This window comes from Otolemur garnettii, unplaced genomic scaffold (assembly GCF_000181295.1).
Source record: "Otolemur garnettii isolate 467f Iridium unplaced genomic scaffold, OtoGar3 scaffold00042, whole genome shotgun sequence".
Lineage (NCBI taxonomy): Eukaryota > Metazoa > Chordata > Mammalia > Primates > Galagidae > Otolemur > Otolemur garnettii.
The window spans coordinates 6,507,278-6,526,790 of NW_003852437.1; the positions used below are offsets into that span (position 1 = coordinate 6,507,278).

At 37.0% G+C, this 19,513-nt stretch overlaps 1 protein-coding gene across 5 annotated transcripts in view; it reads right to left on the reverse strand.

Annotated features, from left to right (window-relative positions):
- ADGRG6 (adhesion G protein-coupled receptor G6) overlaps positions 1–19,513 on the reverse strand; it is a 134,641-nt gene that overhangs the window by 102,729 nt on the left and 12,399 nt on the right. The window contains exon 1 of one of the 5 annotated variants that reach the window (XM_023513509.1): positions 6,923–6,948. The exons of the other annotated variants lie outside the window; for them this stretch is intronic. Within the exon in view, the coding sequence (XP_023369277.1) occupies position 6,923 (1 nt within the window). The 5' untranslated portion in view covers positions 6,924–6,948. Of the gene's footprint in view, positions 1–6,922; positions 6,949–19,513 lie in introns of those variants that run through there. 5 annotated transcript variants of the gene reach the window in all.

A 19,513-nucleotide genomic window follows, 5' to 3' on the forward strand; every position in this document is an offset into this window, starting at 1 on the left:
AAGCCAATAAATATTCTTGGTGATGAATTAAAACAAATGAGTCAGCATACAGGGCTTTTTCTGACCACTGGGGTTTTCCATTGTGTCCAAAGAATGTTTCCTGGGGGACTTTGATCACTGAGATGCTGATTAATAATTGACAAATTCAAGCAAGAAGATAATTTAATGTTGTCTCGATCAAGCCTTGTGTTATATGGTCTCTTTGAAATTTACAAAACACAAGACGAGATCATGCTTTTTCACTGTTACCACCATTTGAACAGTGGAAACCTGTAACCATCTCCACTCTGTGGCTTTCAAAACAGTTCAAAGAGCTCTCAGTAAAGTGAATGAGTGTCAGGCTATTTTCCCAGTGTAGCCAGGCTAGGATGGTAACTAGAGAGTGCACTGCTCTTTCCATATGTTAACTTTCCAGCTATCTGGACAAAAGATCTTCCCTGAAAGGCTCAAGATCTACTGCTATGACCCTTCAGGACACACTATGGCCCCTTGTTTCTTTCTCTGGTAGAGTGGAGGCTCAAGGGTATTCCCACTAATTTAAAACCCAAAGATATAACATATGTGTTATAAAATGAACATAATCTGCTCTCTTTCATCTCTCTCGCAAATGCTATCATTCTTCTATGGTCAATAATGTGTCATGTCCACATGACATCCAAGCCCCATGGCAAGATCTGTACGAAAAGGAAATCATTTCCTAGAGAAACTGTCTTGGAATGAGGTGGCTCATTATCTAAGCCAACAGAATGTTAACTCCGCTTAACCCAGACTTCCTTTACAAAAGCAGCAAGGGAAAAAAAAAAGAAGAAAGAAAGAAAAGAAAATATCTTCGTTAAAAACATTATCATTTACTGGAAAACAGCCAGTTTAGGTCATCAAGACAATAAATTACAAACTTTACTTTTAGTAAAAATAAAAATCTTTCAACATCTATGTAAATACATCCCAAGTTAAATACATTATTTTGTGAAGTGTGAGATATCATTAATATCCTACCCGCTTGCTACTGTGTGGCAAGTACAGCCCTTCTGCTGAAAAGTTCAGTACCCGAATTTCCCACAAGGACAGAAACTCAAACTCTAAAGATCTAGCTATTTATAAATAATCAAAAAATAGGTGACAACCCATATTGCAATAATAGATTCTGTTCCATCTAAGAATTGTGTGCCGTTTCTGTATTTATGCTTCCTCTTTTTCTGAAATACCGATGACATATATTTTAGATTTGACAGTCTTTTACTCTAAAGAGTTTACTCTGAAGACCTTTATTTAATTGTCCCATTGGGAAGCTCTTATTACCACAAGATGCCATATAGCACTAAATTGTCAAAATGCAGTTCACTTTTTTGAGGTAATAGTTCTTCGCATCTCATTGAAAGCCTAACAACTGGACAAAAAAGTTAACATGAAAACATGCCAAGTTCTACAAGCTGTGAATGAAGATGGTTAGTTAATGGGGGGGGGGGATTGAAGAGCAGTGACACATATTTTCCTACTTAGTCATGAGTACACGTGCAGAAAAAGAGCTATTAATCCCCCCCCAAAAGAGGAGAGGGCAACAGTTTTCATCAACTATTCTATTCCATTAACCCTGCCAACAGTAATCAATAATTGTGCTCATAAAAAAATTAAAAAACGTAAGAATCATGTGAAAATAATAAGATCGATTTATGAACATTTCCAAAAAGCTTTTTTTAGTATCCTTTTCAGAGGGTCATGTCGTGGCTGGAGCCCCACTGCATTCTCGCCGTACAGCGTGCTGGTTATGCTGGCAAACACAGAACAGAAGAATCTCTTTTCATTTCTGACTCTGCAAGATGAGATCACAGGGAGCCTCACACAAAGCCCATGGGCTGCAGGACATGTCTCACTGGGCCTAAAAAGACACAGTTCTTTTCACTGTGGCTTTTCTTTGAACTACACGCTTTAAAGCAGCCATAAGATTGGGGGGCTGGGGAGAAGGGAGGAAAGGGCAGCAACGAGAAAGAAGAGACCGTTCATCGTGTCGGACCTACAGGCCCAGGGATGGCAAAGGTTAGATCTTGGTGGGAAAACAGTAAAATATCCCAGATAATTGAAAAACACTAGTTTGCTAGTGAATTTTTTACTCTTCCATTAAAGACCCTGCTACATTCTGTTGACTGACTATGCCACTTACAGCCATTTCCGATCTCAACTCCAAAGGAGATGGGTTTTCCTGGGCCCCCCTGGGGGCTTCCAGACAAAGGCAAGTTTTACTTCTGAGCTCCCACAGACAAAACTGTTGACCAAACCTAGCTACGTAAATGAAGTGTTAGTCAGGTTTTTTTGGAAACAAATCTAAGTTATTTTACATGGGCAAGAATTCTATACTCTAAAAATAAGAAGCTACAGTTCCTCTGGTGCATAATAAATTGGAAATAGATTTTGCAAGCTAGGAAGAACATGTTTTTATACTCTGGTACTGAAAATGGAAAAGAGTAAATAAACTTTAAATTCCTCCTCCTCAAATCCCGAATTAATGACCATCAGGGAAAAGGCACATAAAATATTTTCAACGTTCAGCCCACTGAATGCATTCAATACTATGAGGTTATAGTAAATCAAATCTGTCTTCTTCTCAAGCATATTTTTATTTCTTTTCCTGGCTGGAAAGGCAAGACATCAAAATTCTAACACATCATCTGTTTCTCGATTCTGAACAGGGAACAGCCATTTCTGAACCCAAACACGGATCTGGTCACCTAGTCTATCCCATGAAGGGTTAGGGGAAGCCCTTTTCTTAATATGGTTTTCGTGATTAATGAATGATATTACCATATTCACTCCCACATCCTTCCAGCTCGCAGGAACCAACCCCTTTTGCTGAGAATCCCATCAGGAACAACAACAAAAAAAAAAAAAACAACCATGTTTTCACCACCTAATTCTTAACCTTTCTCCCTACTCTGATTTTCTGCTTTTAGAAAAAACTACAGTGGCAAATACAAAATTTCTTCCAGCAGAATATGTTTTTGTCCTTGCCAGAGCCTATTAGCAACTAAAATAAAGGAGCACACAGCTGCAGGCTACATGGGCTACAGTGGAGAGTGAAGAGTGAAGTTCATGGGTGGCACTCACAGATCTAACCTTTACACAGCTGCCTTGCGCTGGCCCCCTTCTTTCCTACCCCCTTCCTGAGGCAGCTGGCAGATACAGGGCTATTGTTATACTGCACTTAATGCAAACTTAGAGAGGACCAAGAAATTTGAAACAGTAAGTGGGAATGCCTTAGCTACTGAAGTATGTGAAACACCTACACACCACTCACAGGTCCATTTACCTTTTGTCTGGATCACAAAGGAGCAGTAACTCCATGATGAGAGTTTTTTTCCCCACAAATAACGATTACTCACTCAAGAAGGAAACACTAGAAGTTGATCTTAAGTTCACCTTGTGAGAATTTCTTTTCTTTCTAGTAAGGATCTTAAATCATCATATAGTTAACAAAAGTAGATAAAGATTGCAGAAGGTGGGTGATACTTGTACAATTATTTTCCTCCCTTTTAAAAATGAAAATATTAGAGAAAAAGTGAGAATTGCTCACCTTCAATTTTTTTGCAGACATGTTCTCTTTATGGCAACTTGAAGTTATGAATAAATTATTTATTAAGATGAAATAGCAAAAAATGTTCAGAAAGGAAAACAAAACACTGGGTAATGAGCCACGAATATTATACGCTACACCTAGAAAATCTTTTAAATCAAAAGCTCAGGGCGGTGCCTATGGCTCAGTGGGTAGGGCGCTGGCCCCATATACCAAGGGTGGCGTGTTCAAACCTGGCCCCAGCCAGCTAAAACAGCAGTGGCAACTGCAGCAAAAAATTAGCTGGGTGTTGTGGTGGGTGCCTATAGTCCCAGCTACTCAAGAGGCTGAGGTAAGAGAACTGCTTAAGCCCAAAAGAGTTGGGGGTTGCTATGAGCTGTGATGCCACAGCACTCTACTGAGGGCAACAGAGTGAAACTCTGTCTAAATAAATAAATAGTTCATTTTTGAGGTCTTTGCTTGAAACTTAAAATATCATTTTCCAGAAAAACATTGACTTCATTATTCACTGTGCAAACCACTGTGCTGAATAATGACAACAGTTACAGCTAACATTCCACTTACTTTGTTATCACAAAGACCCTGCAAGGTAGGAAGTATCCCAGCTTCAGCTCACACAGGACTCCTCCTGGGCCCATACAACATGGAAGTCATAAAACCAGGATTCCCACTCACAGTTTTCCTTCAGAGCCCATATAGTGAACTATGACACCCCCCACTCTCATCTCAGGAGCCAGCATACTGATGCAGACATGAGAAGAAAAATATTATAAACACTGGATAGGCTCTTGGGGTAGTGCCGGATAAAAATTAAAGTATAATTAACGTGGATTTCAATTGCAGTGATTAATAGTTTAAAATGGTGATTCTCCAACCTTAGCTTACATTCATGTCACCAGGAGAACTTTTGAAAACCTGGGCTCCCACCCCATCCCAGACTTTGGACCCAGTAGTTTGGGATAGAGCCCAGGAATTTGCATTTGGATGAAATTCCAGGGTATCACTCTACTGCTGGTCCCAAGATCAGAGAGACTGGACTTTATAAATCACTGGTATAAAACTTCACTCGGAAATTCTCAGATACTTGTAACTGAAATGTAATGGAAGAAATTGTGGTGACTACAATTACTGAGCTAAAATTAGGTCTAAAAAACATACTCTGACTCCTGGTTATCGAGACAAAAAAAATTAATCAGAAAAGTAGAAGCACATGAAGGTATATGAACATGAGAAACCTTTGCAGTGATTAGGGACTAGGAGTCAGATTGTGTTCTTCTAATTCTATATAGTTGTCACTTCATCATTACTAAATTTAATCCCCTCATCTGTAACAGGAGAAAAATGATTCCCTTCTCTCTTTTGGGGGTATGTGCATGTGCAAAATCTGCTTAGGTTATAAAATAAACATATTTTATACACCAAGAAATAATACACAAAATAGAGTAGAGTTCCTGTGATTCTGATTAAGTTTGACTTTATCTCAAAGTGAAAGACTTTTATCTTTCACAAAAATTAAGTTTTAACACATTGGTGATTGTTAGTCATTATAATGAGTCATGACTGGAGACATATTTTAACTTGAAAACTTCCTAATGAGTTAGAGGAGGAAATGGGAGGTAATTCAGTGGGAAAATTGATAAAATTATAGAAATAAATGATTGCTGAACAAGACAAATAGAGACCAGTTACACGATCTTCTTGCAAAGAAAGAAAAGAAATAGAAGGAGAGATCAAAGGTAACCAGTTGTTGTTTTTTTTTCTTTTAGAGACAGAGTCTCGCTTTGTCACCCTAGGTAGAGTGTCCTGTCATCACAGCTCACAGCAACCTCTAGCTCTTGGGCTTAGGTAATTCTCTTGCCTCAGTCTCCCAAGTAACTGGGACTACAGGTGCCCACCACAACACCCGGCTATTTTTTTGTTGCAGCTTAGCCAGGGCTGGGTTCGAACCCACGACCCTCGGTATAGGGGGCCAGCGCCCTACTCACTGAGCCACAGGCACTGCCCAGGTAACCAGTTCTTAACATTCACACCAGGTGCAGGTAAAAGAGTGCTCGTGTTAGATAAGTAATGGAAAAAATAATGTATACTCCTATAAATATCTAGTAGCTTATCTTCAAAATAAGTAACAGTGCTCAGCCTTGGAAGCTCACTCTATGTCTGTATTAATTAAAATCTGTTTCTTACTAGTGCTGATTTTTTTTTATTAGATCATAACTGTGTACATTACTGGGGTACAATGTGATGATTTTATATAAAATTTGGAATGTTTACATCAAACTGGTTAACATAGCCTTCACCCACTTACTTAATTGCTGTTTAGACATTTATACTCTACTCTTAATATATTTGACATGTACCCTTGCAATATGCACAATAGGTGAGGTCCCACTGATTACTCTCCTTTCACTGGGCCACCCCCTCCACTCCCCTCACCCTCCTCTCCTTCCTTCTGGGCCATAATTATGTTTTATCATTTGTATGAAAGTGTAGGTGATTATATATTGGTTTCATAACAGTACTGAGTACATTGGATATTTTTTCTTCCATTCTTAAGATACTTTACTAAGAAGACTATGATCCAGCTCCATCCATGTGAACATAAAAGAGGTAAAGTCTCCATCTTTTTTAATGGCTGCATAGTATTCTGTGGTGTACATATACCACAATTTGTTAATCTAGTCATGGGTCAACGGGCACTACTAGTGCTGATTTTCATAGTGTGTTAAGAAAAATATTTCCTAACATAAAGGGTAAACTCTGTTTGATTAATTTGAATAAGGAAATTTTCTACTTTACATAGAATATTGCTTCTACAGTACTTCTAGCTCCTCCTAGTCTTCAAAGACTTATTTAAATTAAAAAAAAAAACTAACAAATTCCTCTTTTTTTCTTTCTATCATTATTTAAGTTGAAGTTATGGTTCATCTGCCTCATCCTTTATTTCATGAGGCTTTAAAAATTAAAACATTTTTGGAAAAGTCATACTATCCTATTGGCAATTACATTATATCTGAAAACAACTTAATTAATTATGTATAAATATCCCACAAAGTATTAGAGCAAAACAGGATACCAGTCTTTTTCATATTCAGATCAGGATAAGGAATTATATTTTCATAATACCCATGATTTGATACTGAATTACTAAATAGTGTATTAAGATTTTTCTGGATGCTATCAGTTTCTGAAAGGATGAGCTATGTCAATAAATATAAAAAGGATTCTTAAAGTGAAAAGATTTTTAAATAAAAAGCAAATGTATGCAGATCCAAATCCCGTAAGTCAACAAAAAGGATTCACAGCCAACTAACCACCCACCTCCCCTCCAAACACATACACCCTTAACTCTCACTCAACTTGACTGTACAGCCCTTTCTGCAGATGCTTCTGTGATCGCTTCAGCCATGAGGTCCTTGTCTCCACCTAATAACGAAGTTTTGATAACAGATGATCTCAGTCTCATAGAATGAGTTTGTTCTTTCACCATTAATTTAAAAGAACAGCGAGCAGTCAAGGGGTACATAAGAACAAAACAACTCTGTTCTGTAAAAAAGAGTCAGCATTCAGCCTGACACTCGTCTTGAACCATATTCAAGACCAAAAAAAAAAAGAAAAAAGAAAACTCCGAGAATCTGAAAAATCCTGATCGCATTGTATATTGTAAATGATCAGTGCCAATGAGATACGTCAATTATCTCTGTAAAATTCTAGCTTAATTTTTAAAGTACATTTCTTTGTACAGGAGTTTTGAAAATTCACAATTTTGAAGGAATGACCAGAAATGGAAACACAACTACTGGAAATCACTTATTAATAACCTTTTTATGTTAGAAGGGAGTTCACAGAAACAGAAACTAATGTTTTGAATTATTTTGATGCATAGTTTGAAATATGCCTGTGTTCTTGCTCCAGAAGCAACTTCAGAAGCAAATCAAGCAGAATTTTTCTTTTTTTTTTGGCCAGGGCCGGGTTTGAACCCACCACTCCGGCATATGGGACCAGCGCCCTACCCCTTTGAGCCACAGGCACCGCCCCAAGCAGAATTATTTTAAAGACTTTTAGAGCTTGTATACTAAGTCCAGCCATCTGTATGCAAACATATTTTACATAGTCTACCTAATATTCAGTATTGATATTTTATTCATCATATTACACCTATGTGTATTTTTATATTATAACTATGATCATTTTGGCATAATTCATAAAATTATTCTGTATTAATGAAATCTTAGGTGTTGAATTTTTTCTCCCATACATAGTATTAAAGAAACATCTTTACATGTGAAACCTGATTCCATTAAATTATTTTCTTAGGTAAATCTTCCAGTAATTAGTCAAAAGTACATCATCATGTTTCTGGATGAATCCAGCATGAACTATTTTTAAAAATCAAACATCTGTACTTAATTTTAGTATAAATAAATCAACTAATTATGAGAGAGATGACTCCTTTTTTAAAATCTACACATACTTATTTAAATTGGAAGCATATCAGATAAATTACTAAAAGTGTGAAACACTGTATCATGCTTCTCAATAATTCACTGACTACAACTATGGATACAGGTATTCTGATTCTAAAGAACAGTGCAGAGATACAATAAATTTTGAAATATTTAGTCTTTAAATAGTCAAAAATCACAAGTCTAAAATGTATGAACTTGTTACGTTGCAAAAAAATAATAATAATAAGTTCCAAGTCGGCTATATAAATTTTAGAGTTCTTTTTCCCAGGGAAGTAACATTATAAAATTCAGTTAAAATCCCAGGCCAACTCATAACATAGCTAAAATAAAATTAATAGCAGCTCTGAATCTCAAGTCCACTTAATACGTTGGAGCCTCAGCCCAAGGTTCTGCTAAGCTACGAGCCTCCGGGGATATGTAAAGAAAAGGAAGGTGGAGCTGGGTGGAAGCTCTACAGGGGCCCAAGCTTTTTCCTTCTCTACCACATAGTGGAAGGATAAAAGTTGTTTGGGGCCACATATAAACACAAATAACGAACACTAACAGAAGCTGATGAGCAAAAACCAAAAAACAAAAAGGTCTTTGCATACTTTTTTTGAGATATACCACAGACAAACAAAACAGTCCTTAAATAATAGGCATGGAGCCCACAGACCACCCCTGCATGTCTCCTCCTCTCCTATGTGAAGGGGAGGAAGGTGGATTACAGTGGAGGAATATGCCTACCTACCACAGCATTTGTTCAACCAAGTGAAGACAGAAAGAAGTAAACTCTATGGTTTTTTAGACATGTTGTCTATAAGGCCAGGGTCCTTATGTTATGAACTGTTTGTGAAGATTTTCTTAGGTTCTATGAAGTTTTAGGTATACATCAACAGAGATAAAAATGATGAAAATGAACAATGAGCCACCGGGATTTACAGCAGTCTGAATCCTTTACGTAAATATGCTCCCAATATAGCTGAAAATGTGTGACTGTGCCTTATTCTACCTGTTTACAACACAGCTTCCCTGCCCTTCATATCAAATATGTAGAGTGAATGGGTTACCCTGAATACAAATGCCTCCCTTTAAGTAACACACTTTAACTCATTTTTATTGCGGTTATCTATATTGCTTTTGTGAATATTAAAGCTAACATAAACAGAAAATGCATACATATTGATAAAACAAAATATGTCAACAAAACAAACAATAAGTATAAATCATTACAGAATTCAAAGCAGAGAGAGAAAAAATGGATATTCAGAATATTTATATATTCCTTTATTTCTTAGATTAAGTGTAAGTAGCAGAACAGCTTAGAAAGTACTGGCTGAGGACCTATGATAAAGGACCTTGAATGTCAATCAATAAAGGCTGTGCTTTACTTAACCAACTGAAAGCTCTTTGAAGTTCCTGAGCAAAGTAAACTTTGAGAAATGTTTATATCAAAGTTGTTTGTTGCCAGATTGCATAGAAAGACAGGAGGCAACAGCACTGGTTTTTCTGCTATTACAAAAGCTAAGGCTAGAGACAATGATGGTTTACATTAGAATGAAAGACATTAAAAAAATACAGGTCTACAGTAGAAGAATTGCTACCATATCTTACCATGGATTAGGTTTCAGAGATGTCTTTGAGAAAACAGTGATATTAATACATTGAAGCCAGGAAAAAGAGCTTAGATTGCTCCCAGACGTCCATGAGAAATTCTCCTAACTAGTCTTCAATAAAAGTACAGTAAAAAGATAAACACTGGGCAGCTCTATAACAACATTTCTGTCTGTGTACCCCATGTACAATGGTAGCCCCATAATGTTAGACCATCATATTTTTATTGTCCCTTTTCCAGAATTAGATATGCAAAGACCTACCATTGTGTCACACTTGCCTACAGTAATGTGTTTATAGGTCTATACCCAGGTGTGCAGTAGGCTCTGTGATCTAGGCTTGTGCACGTAGACTCTAACAATGCATTTCCCAGAATGGTTACTGACCATTTAAGTGATGTGACTGTAACCTTATGGGACCACCATTGTACATGCGGGCCATCACTCACCAAAATGTCTTTTATGTGGTGCATGATTGTATAACTACTAACACGGGTCCTGCATAGCAAAACATCTGCTAAATCAGCTTAATTTTAAATTTGCATGAAACTTGGGAATGAGCTTCAACTTTAAGATATAAAAAGTTGAGTCTCTCCTCGTAACACGTACTGAAGAAGCTCAGAAGGATACCACTTTTCACCCTTTGGATTTACTGAATCGTATGTAATACTTCCTCAAATTATCTAGTTTTTTTTTTTTTATATAACCTATGAGTCACCTGGGATCTTAATATTAACAGTTGATGATTGTGGGTCCTAGTATTTGGCTTCCATCAATAGCCCCATTCTCATTACACTCTTCAAAGGCAAAAAAAAAAAAAAGCAATATTTGTGCAGGGACACAGTTATAGCAGGTGTTTCTTCAGAAATAAGACTGTCTTGACGGAAGCTTTCAACTCACTACTTACCCACCTACCCCCTCAAGTCACTAACAAACAGCCCCTTAACAACCACTCCACCAGGTGGTGCGTCTACTCTAGGTCAGAATTGCCAAGTGTTTGACTGAAATTCACTTTCTGGTTCATGCTTTGTATTTGATGACCCGTCAAAATTTACAAAGAGATTTGTAGAGTTTTTTAAGAACATTATGAGTTTGTGAAAGAAGGACAAATCACTTGACAGTAAATAAATGATAAGCCACTGTTAAAGAAAAACAAACAAAAGGACAAATATGCACAGAATAATGGCAACAGAGTGATTTCCTGAGCCACTCGTTATTTAATCTTTAATTTTTATTAATGGTGACAAGCCAAAAATATCAAAAATTCTAGGGTCCTAGAATGACATAGGGTCCTAGTTAAAAAATGAAATCCAGTATATGTGTGAAAAATATGCCTAACAGAAACATAATTTGCTGATGGCTGAATTTGTTTTTAGTAAATGCAGGACAGAAGCTCTCAAGGAAAAGAGCTGCCAGGCAAATGTATAGTGACCCAAACTTTCAAATGTGTGTAGAGGCTACAGAAAGGTGAAGTGGAAGCGTATGCTTGAGCTAGGCAAAGTTTCTATCTTTGCAGAAATGGTTTCTCATCACTTTCAAAAAACAATTTTAACTACTGAAAATATCTGAGTAAATACAACGAATACAAAGATACCAAAAGTAACTATTGCTTTCTTGCTGGTCAAAAATACTTCAGCAAATATAACCAACAAGTTGTGTTTTAGAAAGCTATTATTGAATTCTTGATTTAGGCAGGAAAATCCCTATAGTTGTGGGGGTACTGGAATTCTATTATGTCCTAAAACCACTGCCAGTATTTTTTTAATTACATGAGATTATTTTCATTAAGGTATAATATACATAAAATTTTAAGTGCCCTCTTGATGAGCTGTGATAAGTGTGTGTATACATATATATATATATACATCTCCCTGGGTAATTACATTCCCATCAAAATTTGGAATATTTCCATCAACACAGTGTATTTTATACTGTGTCTCCTTCGGATAAGTTGCTCCTTGAAGGCAACAACTATTCTTATTTTTATTATTCTCACTTGGTTGCCCCCATTCCATAACTCTATAGAAACAGAATCATAAGATACTCTATGTCCCCCATCTTTGTTCAACATGTTTGAGAGCTCTCCATTCATACTGTTGCATGTATCAGTAGTTCATTCCTTTTTTTGCTGAGAAATTCTATATTATGAATACCAAAATCTGTTTATCCATTTATATGTTAATAAGACATTTGGAATTTTTCCTTTGGGACTATTATTAATATGAATAAGATTTTATAAAATTCTTATATAAATATTTTTGTAGATAAATGTTTTCATTACTATTGGTAAAATACCCAATAATAGGATTATTAAATCATGGTTTAGCCATGTGTGTATACAAATACATATAACTTTATAAAACTACTGAGCTGTTTTCCAAAACGGTTGTACAATTTTACACTTGCTCCTGAAATACTGAAAGTTTCGGTTGCCCCATAGCTAGACCAAAGAGATGAAGTGGTATATCCAGTTTTCAGGGCAAGATTATCACTATTCAAATCATTTTTTGGCATGATAACTTCTAGTAATAGATTAGGGAATTCTGCATACATATGTAATCTATAATCATTGTGTGTATGCACTGCATGTGGATACAAATCAAATCAAGTAGTATGATTATCCTATCCATATCCAAATTATAAAAACAGTATGCATTGATTTTCATATTACGAAATCAATGTACGCTTATTGCTGCAAACACAGAGATATGATGAAAAAGGAAATACCTGAATCTTAAGAGCACAAAGATTGTGATCTTGCTGTATTTCATTTATTTATTTTTTTAACTCAGACTATTGTTTTAAGAACCGTACTATTCACAGTTTTATGTCCTGCTCTTTTCAAGTACATTTTAATCGTTAGCCCATTTCACGAAACAGCTGAAAAAATAAAGGCAGGGATATATCTACTTTCCATGTTATAAATATACCTTAATAACGAATCCCCTCTTGGTGGACAGTTAGCTTGTATTTCATATTTAATTACCGTAACTATTTTTGTGATGAAAGTCAATATGTGTTGTTATCCAAAGGTACCTACTAGTCAGAGTTTGAAAAAGCTTGATAGGTATTTTGAAATTTATGAGATTTCTGAAGATATCTTCCTATGCTTTTTATTTAGAGAAAGAAAAGGATATAAAATAGCAAATCAGTTCACAGGATCCCTTCTCCCCTTACTGGAGTACCACATTCATCTAATAAGAACTGAAGCTAATTTTTGATCAAGTGACAACTGGGCTATGCCTCCAGAAAAACTGAAGCCAGCCATCCAATGTAATCACTTCTAATAACTCTCAGCCTGATTTTGCTAGGATCAAAGGTAAAAGAATTTTAAGATTGTAATCAATTTCTTCTATTTTCAACAAAAATAGATATAAAAAGGAATGTACATCTTAATAGTGATGAGATTATAGCACTTAAAGTATTTCCATGAAAATCTCAGTTCCTGGGGGGAGCAACTTTTTTTACTTATTAAAAAAAAAAACTATTGTATCATACTCATTTAGAGTGACCACTTGCTCCTCTTGGCACAAATAATTATGGTAAAGTATTATGAAATTTCCTCTTCTAAATAGCTAGTCTTCCACAAAGACAGAAGGGTTGACTCACTTATTCTTTTGAAAGTCAACACCGTACCTAGGCTAAACACGAATTTCTTCTCTTAAATAATTAAATATCTATGGCAACCCCACTTTTGCTAAGCAAAAAATATATAAATTCTTTAATTTCTACCATCATTAAATATTTAAGAGATACCCTACTATTTGGCAGGGATTCGATAGAACATTATAAAGCTAATGGAAAATAGGCTAAGGATATTGGACCCATTTCTGTGGGCAACAAGAACCCTCAAGGAAACTGAATCAGGGCTGAGACATGATTCCAACTGTGGTTTATCAGAAACACTGGATGCGGAGAGATGACTCAGGAGCTCTTACATATTATACCCAGAGGAGATGACAGCCTGGGAGGTGAAAGTTATAAAGGCAAAGGAGATATTTCTGATCTAAATTCAGCAAGGTGTGATCACATCTAAACATGGGCGTGAACAAGAAAGAGAAGGCATTAAAGGTATCTGAAGAAGTGCCATTACTTTCGCCAACTTTTCGAGATGTATCTATCAATGCTGATCCCTAATGGGGAAACTAAGCTACCGTATCTGAAGCACAACAGTATGACGGAAAAAAGAAAGCACAAAGCTGCAGACTGAATTAACAAAACTCAACTGTGTCACTGAGTAACCTAACCACAGCCCCAGGGAAGTTCCTAACCTCGGTGCCTTTCAGCGTTCATGTTCAAGTAGACTTATCTCACTGAATTAGGGCTTGCTGGGCTGGAAGTCCTCATTCAGCATGACATCCTCCCAGCCGGCCTCCCACTTAACCTGTAGAGCTTCATTCCTTACCCTCGTCTGCAGACCTTTTATTCTAGTAATAAGAAGTAGTATGTTCCTTCAAAGTCATTTCCAATGCATCTGTGCATTTGTCCTTGCCCTTGCCCCTTTCTCTGCCTAGATCACCCTTCTCCATCCCCATCCCCATTCACCACCTTCTGGTATCATCAGGGCTGACTCACCACTCCAATGGCTGCATCAGTTTTACAACTAACCATTCAATCTGAGGACAGGGAAATCTGTTCAAATGGTCAAAGACAAAGCCATACCAGTCTTTAAATATTTTGTTCATTGCCCTGCTAGAAGATACAGGGGGGGGAGGTTGTTTTGTTTTGTTTTTTCTTTTCTTTCTTTTTTTTTTTTTTTTTTTTTTGTCTCCCTTGGTAGAGTGCCATAGCATCACAGCTCACAGCAACCTCAAACTCTTGGGCTCAAGCAGTTCTCTTGCCTCAGCCTCCCGAATAGCTGGGACTATAGGCACCTGCCACTATGCCCAGCTATTTTTTTAGAGATGGGGGTCTCTTGCTCAGGCTGGTCTCCAACGTGAGCTCAAGCAATCTAGTCACCTCGGCCTCTCAGAGTGCTAGGATTACAGGCATGAGCCACTGCTTTCGGCTAGAAGATGCAGTTTTAACATTATCTAAGTTCCATGAGAACTCTGCTGAGATCTCATCTGTTGTCACTTGATATCATATGAAGTATTTGCAATTGCCCCACATCACATATCACACTCATCCCCTATTTTTCTTATATCAGTCTCCCCATCTAAAACTTCTTAGCATTAAGGAACATGAGTTAGCTTCACATAACCAGGATTTTGGAAAGAGTCTGAGTTACACACACACCCTATGTCAACCTGGCAAAGGCTCGAAAAGAAAAACCACAGCCCTGATGTTCAGTGAACTATCAAGTCTTCAGAAGCCCTCAGACAAAAATGTTGTGGTCATGAGCTTCGTACAAGGAACAGATTTTCAGGTTACCATTCTAAAGACAGAGGAGATTAACAGTCCAAATAAAATACTAATGCGTGTATTGACCTCTGATGAGCCAGCCAGGAGACAATTGGTGTACACAGTCTGATGAAGCTAACTGAGAAAAAGGGCATAGGGGTCTATTTCTCTAATCTGAGTGTACATGTGTGGCATTCATCTTCTCTAAAAACCAAACCAAACAACCCCAACAAACAAACAAACAAAAAAACCAACAGAGGCAAATTATGTCTAAGTGTCTAGCCTTCATAGCATGATTACTGCAGCTACTGAAATCAGTATAATCAGAAACTCTCATTCTCTTTCTTAAAATTCTGCTCAGTTAAGCCACTAATCCCTCAAAACTACATTCACTAGTGGCCAGTATCAGTTGTACATAATACTGTATTTCTGGGCATATATTTGAGGCATAAAGCATACAAAGAGAGGAAGAACAGAAGAGAAGAACAGTAGATGTGTATAAAAGTAGTGATTAATATTTAATATTTCCAGAGTATTTTCTTTTCCAGATCTGGATCTTACTTTAATGATACCCTTTACCCTAAATTTTGACCAAGTAAAAAAATCTTCTAAAAAAATTCCTATGTTGGGGCTTTGCAAAAATTATGAGTCATTCTTATATCTTTCCCCAAACCAATAATAGTGATTAGCATAATTTGATAGTTAATTAGAAGAAAGATCCTGATTTTTAAATGGGTTGATACAATCCATCTTCTGGGCGCCAGGGAAAATGCTGTTTTTCTTTTATCTAAACCGGCAGCACCGAACTTGGAGGAGAATATATTAGAGGAAGGCATACTTTTTGACTCATAACAGTTGATTTATCGCAGGAAAGTTTGTTAAGTTTTTAAAAAAGCATAACATTTCTAATCTGCAGGTTTAAGATGAAGCTGGTTTAGGAATGACTATAAACCAAGATATTTTGCTAAGAAACTCATCATAATTCAAACTATTTTTCTGAGAAAGGATCTGATTCGAAAGTTTGCAAATATTTTTTAGTGATTAGTCTTAATCAAAGAATGATAAAAACAGCCCTGACTGGGCTCCTTTATTCCTGAGTGTATTTTCGCAGTAGATGGTTACGGTTAACCCGAACTGGTGAGAGTTACCACCCATGTGTTGGCAACTGACTTTGTTTTCTTTTCAGATGTTTAATCATCTTAGTTCAATGGAGGAAAAAGGATGTGTACGTGACTTCATGTTCATCGTAGGATTTGTATATTTTTCTCATTTAACCTCCAAACTTTCCTCCCTTGCTGCCCCACCCTATAAAATATATTTACTCATTAAATCTGGAATACCTTTGGGTTTTTTTCTCTCTGGTTCATCTCCATCTAAAATATTGCAACTTTTTTTTTTTTTTTTTTGAGACAGAGTCTCACAAAGTCGCCCTCAGTAGAGTGAAGTGGCATCACAGCTCATAGCAACCTCAAACTCTTGGGCTTAAGTGATTCTCTTGCCTTAGTCTCCCAAGTAGCTGGCACTACAGACACCTGCCACAATGCCCAGTTATTTTTTTTATTGCAGTTTTAGTTGTCATTGTTGTTTAGCAGGCCCAGGCTGGGTTTGAACCCACCAGCCCCGGTGTATGTGGCTAGCGCCCTAGCCTCTGAGCTACAGGTGCCAAGCTGGATATTGCAAGTTTAATAAGACCAGTGCCAAAGTACATATTCTATTTGTTGAAAACTTTAAAAAACATCTTTGCTGGGCATGGTTGTTCCCAGCACTTTGGGAGGCAGAGGTGGGAGGATTGCTTGAAGCTAGAAGTTCAAGAACAGCTGGAGCAACATAGCAAGACTCCAACTCTACAAAAGATTTAAAAAGAAAATTAGCTGTGGAGACAGGGGTGGCATGCACCTGTAGTCCCAGCTACTGAAGAGGCTGAGACAGAAGGACTGCGTCCACTTCTAGAGTTTGAAGTTACAAATGAGCTATGATGATGCCAATACACTCTAGCCCAGGCAGCAGAGTGAGAACTCGTCTCAAAAAAGAAGAAAACCTTTAGAGAATTAGTCACTTAAAAGTGGTAGAAAATTTTCTACCTGCTAAAGTCTCAGAATTAATACACACTTATTAAAATCTAGAGTTCTCAGGTTTATCTTGTCCAAGAAAGTTACCTGCCTAATCTCTCCTATTACCAAAACAAACAAGCAAACAAACAAACAAACCAAAAAAACACTAAAATTGAAAGGAAATACACACAAGTGTAAAACAATAAAAACTACATTAAAAAAAAAAAAAAGACTACCTCTCTCTCTCTCTCTCTCCCCCTATGATTAAAACTTTCAGGGTTTCTAAAAACCCTAATGTTAAGATTCCATCATGTCTCAATTGCCAGTGATAGGGAAGCTGAAGGACAATTGATTTCATTTTTTTGGCAACCAATTACTAGGAGAGTGATTTGGTACTTACAGTATCCACACACTGGTCCTAGCTCTCTCTCTGAGACACCTGGAACACGTTTGTTTATCACTTTCAAATGCCTGCTCTCCAAATATCTAATGTCCAGTTATCTTATTCCTTCTGACTTCACTACTTTAAAGTGAATGGACCATTTCTCTAAATCAGTTATGTTTTTATTTTTGTTATTAAATCATAGCAGTGTACATTAATACTATCATGGGGTACAGTGTACTGTTTCTGTATACAATTTGAAAGACTTTCATCCAAATGGTTAACATAGCCTTCATGTCTTTTTCTTAGTTATTGTGTTATTTATATTCTACATTTAGAGAGATTTACATGTACCCTTATAGGATGAACCATAGGCATGATCCCACCAATCACCCTCCCTCCACCCACCCTCCCCCTCCCCTCCCCTCCCTCTCCCCTCTCCCCATATTCCTGGGCTAAAATTGGGTTATAGCTTTTCTATGAAAGCTATAAATTAGTTTCATAGGAGGGCTGAGTACATTGGATACTTTTTCTTCCATGCAGCCATTAAGAAAGATGGAGACTTTACCTCCTTCATGTCTACATGGATGGAGCTAGAAAATATTCTTCTTAGTAAAGTTATGTTTTTAAATTCAGAGAGATTTTTACTTTAAAAAATTGATACACAAAAGCAACGATGTCCTAGCAGACACAAACCAAGGGAGTCCACAGCTGCAGCCCACACTTGGGGGTTTTCACACACTCAGTGTAGAGATGGCTCAGCAACAGTCCCCAGACTGCCCGAGACAGATTACAGCCCTGGGTCACCAGGCAAGATGTACCCTGTTCATTCATTTTCTCTAAATTAGCACAACCATGCCTGGAGGTTGACCTGACCAGTGAGAAGCAGGACTCTGTGTCGACGTCCCCCCTTCCTAATATTGTCTAAGAGGTGTCGGTTTCATCATGAGCGGCCCCATTTGTTAGTGGCTTAGTCACTTGACTCTGTCACTGTGGTGCCAAGGTAAGAAGCTGCCGTTCTAAAGTCGTATAATTGACTTTACAACTCCCTCATGTGGAGTCTCATATTTAACTACGTCAAATTCAGATCATCCAATTCAGAGATTACCTAGAAAAGTGTCTCAAAAAAATAGCTACATAGAACTTTCCAGGTTTTATTTATTCAATCAGATTGCCTCTTTTTAATCTGAGGTCTGAAATGGGACAATAGTCCTTTGGCTGAAAGCTTGAGACAGTAGTAATTTGTCCTAATTTGTAGTAATTTGACCTTGACTGAAACAATGCAGCACATTCACGATTGTACGCAAAATAGTTTGCACAGTCAGAGCCTTACATATGACCTGTAGGATACACTAAGTAATTTTAAGTACATATAATACTAAAATGGCTAAAAAAAACTTTTTGCAGACTTATAAAAAGTTTATTTTTCCAGCCATTTAAAAGCCTTTTGATCACATATAAAAAATATAATAGGTATACTTATTTAATACTTAAATATAGGTTGGAATGTATGCGTAATCATTGATGCTACATAATAATTGCTCATTCTATGATCATAGTAAAAATTAACATAACAAAATAAAGTATAAGACTCTTTCTTCCCAATCACCTGCCTACCAGAACTAGGTGCTCTAGGTTAGAAAGTACGTTATTCAGGCCAGATTGTACTTTCAGAAATATTTCCCCTTTTAGCTGTTGATGTCTCATAAATATCAGAATAACACTCAGCTTTGAAACAATCTGCTGATATCACTGATGTTTCAGGAGAGAAGGGAGGCTCCCTCCTCGGTGCTCATGAGTAAGCCTGTGTGGAAACAGGCTCCGGGTTGCTTAGGAATTTATTGGCTCTCGGCTGTAGGCTTCCCACTCAACTCAAAGCCATAACCCTCTGTCTACTCGAGATATCATTCACCTCCAGTCATGGGGTGTCACACCACATAACAAGAGGTTATTATTTGAACTTTCCGCCCATTATGTATCTTCTCAACATCTTTTAGAGATTCTTATCAAGTGAAAAAAGAGCCAGACTAACAGTTAAGTGTCTAACAGAAAATTTAAATATTCATATACTTCAACACCTTCTTTGATCACTTTTTTCTTTTTTTTTTTTTTTT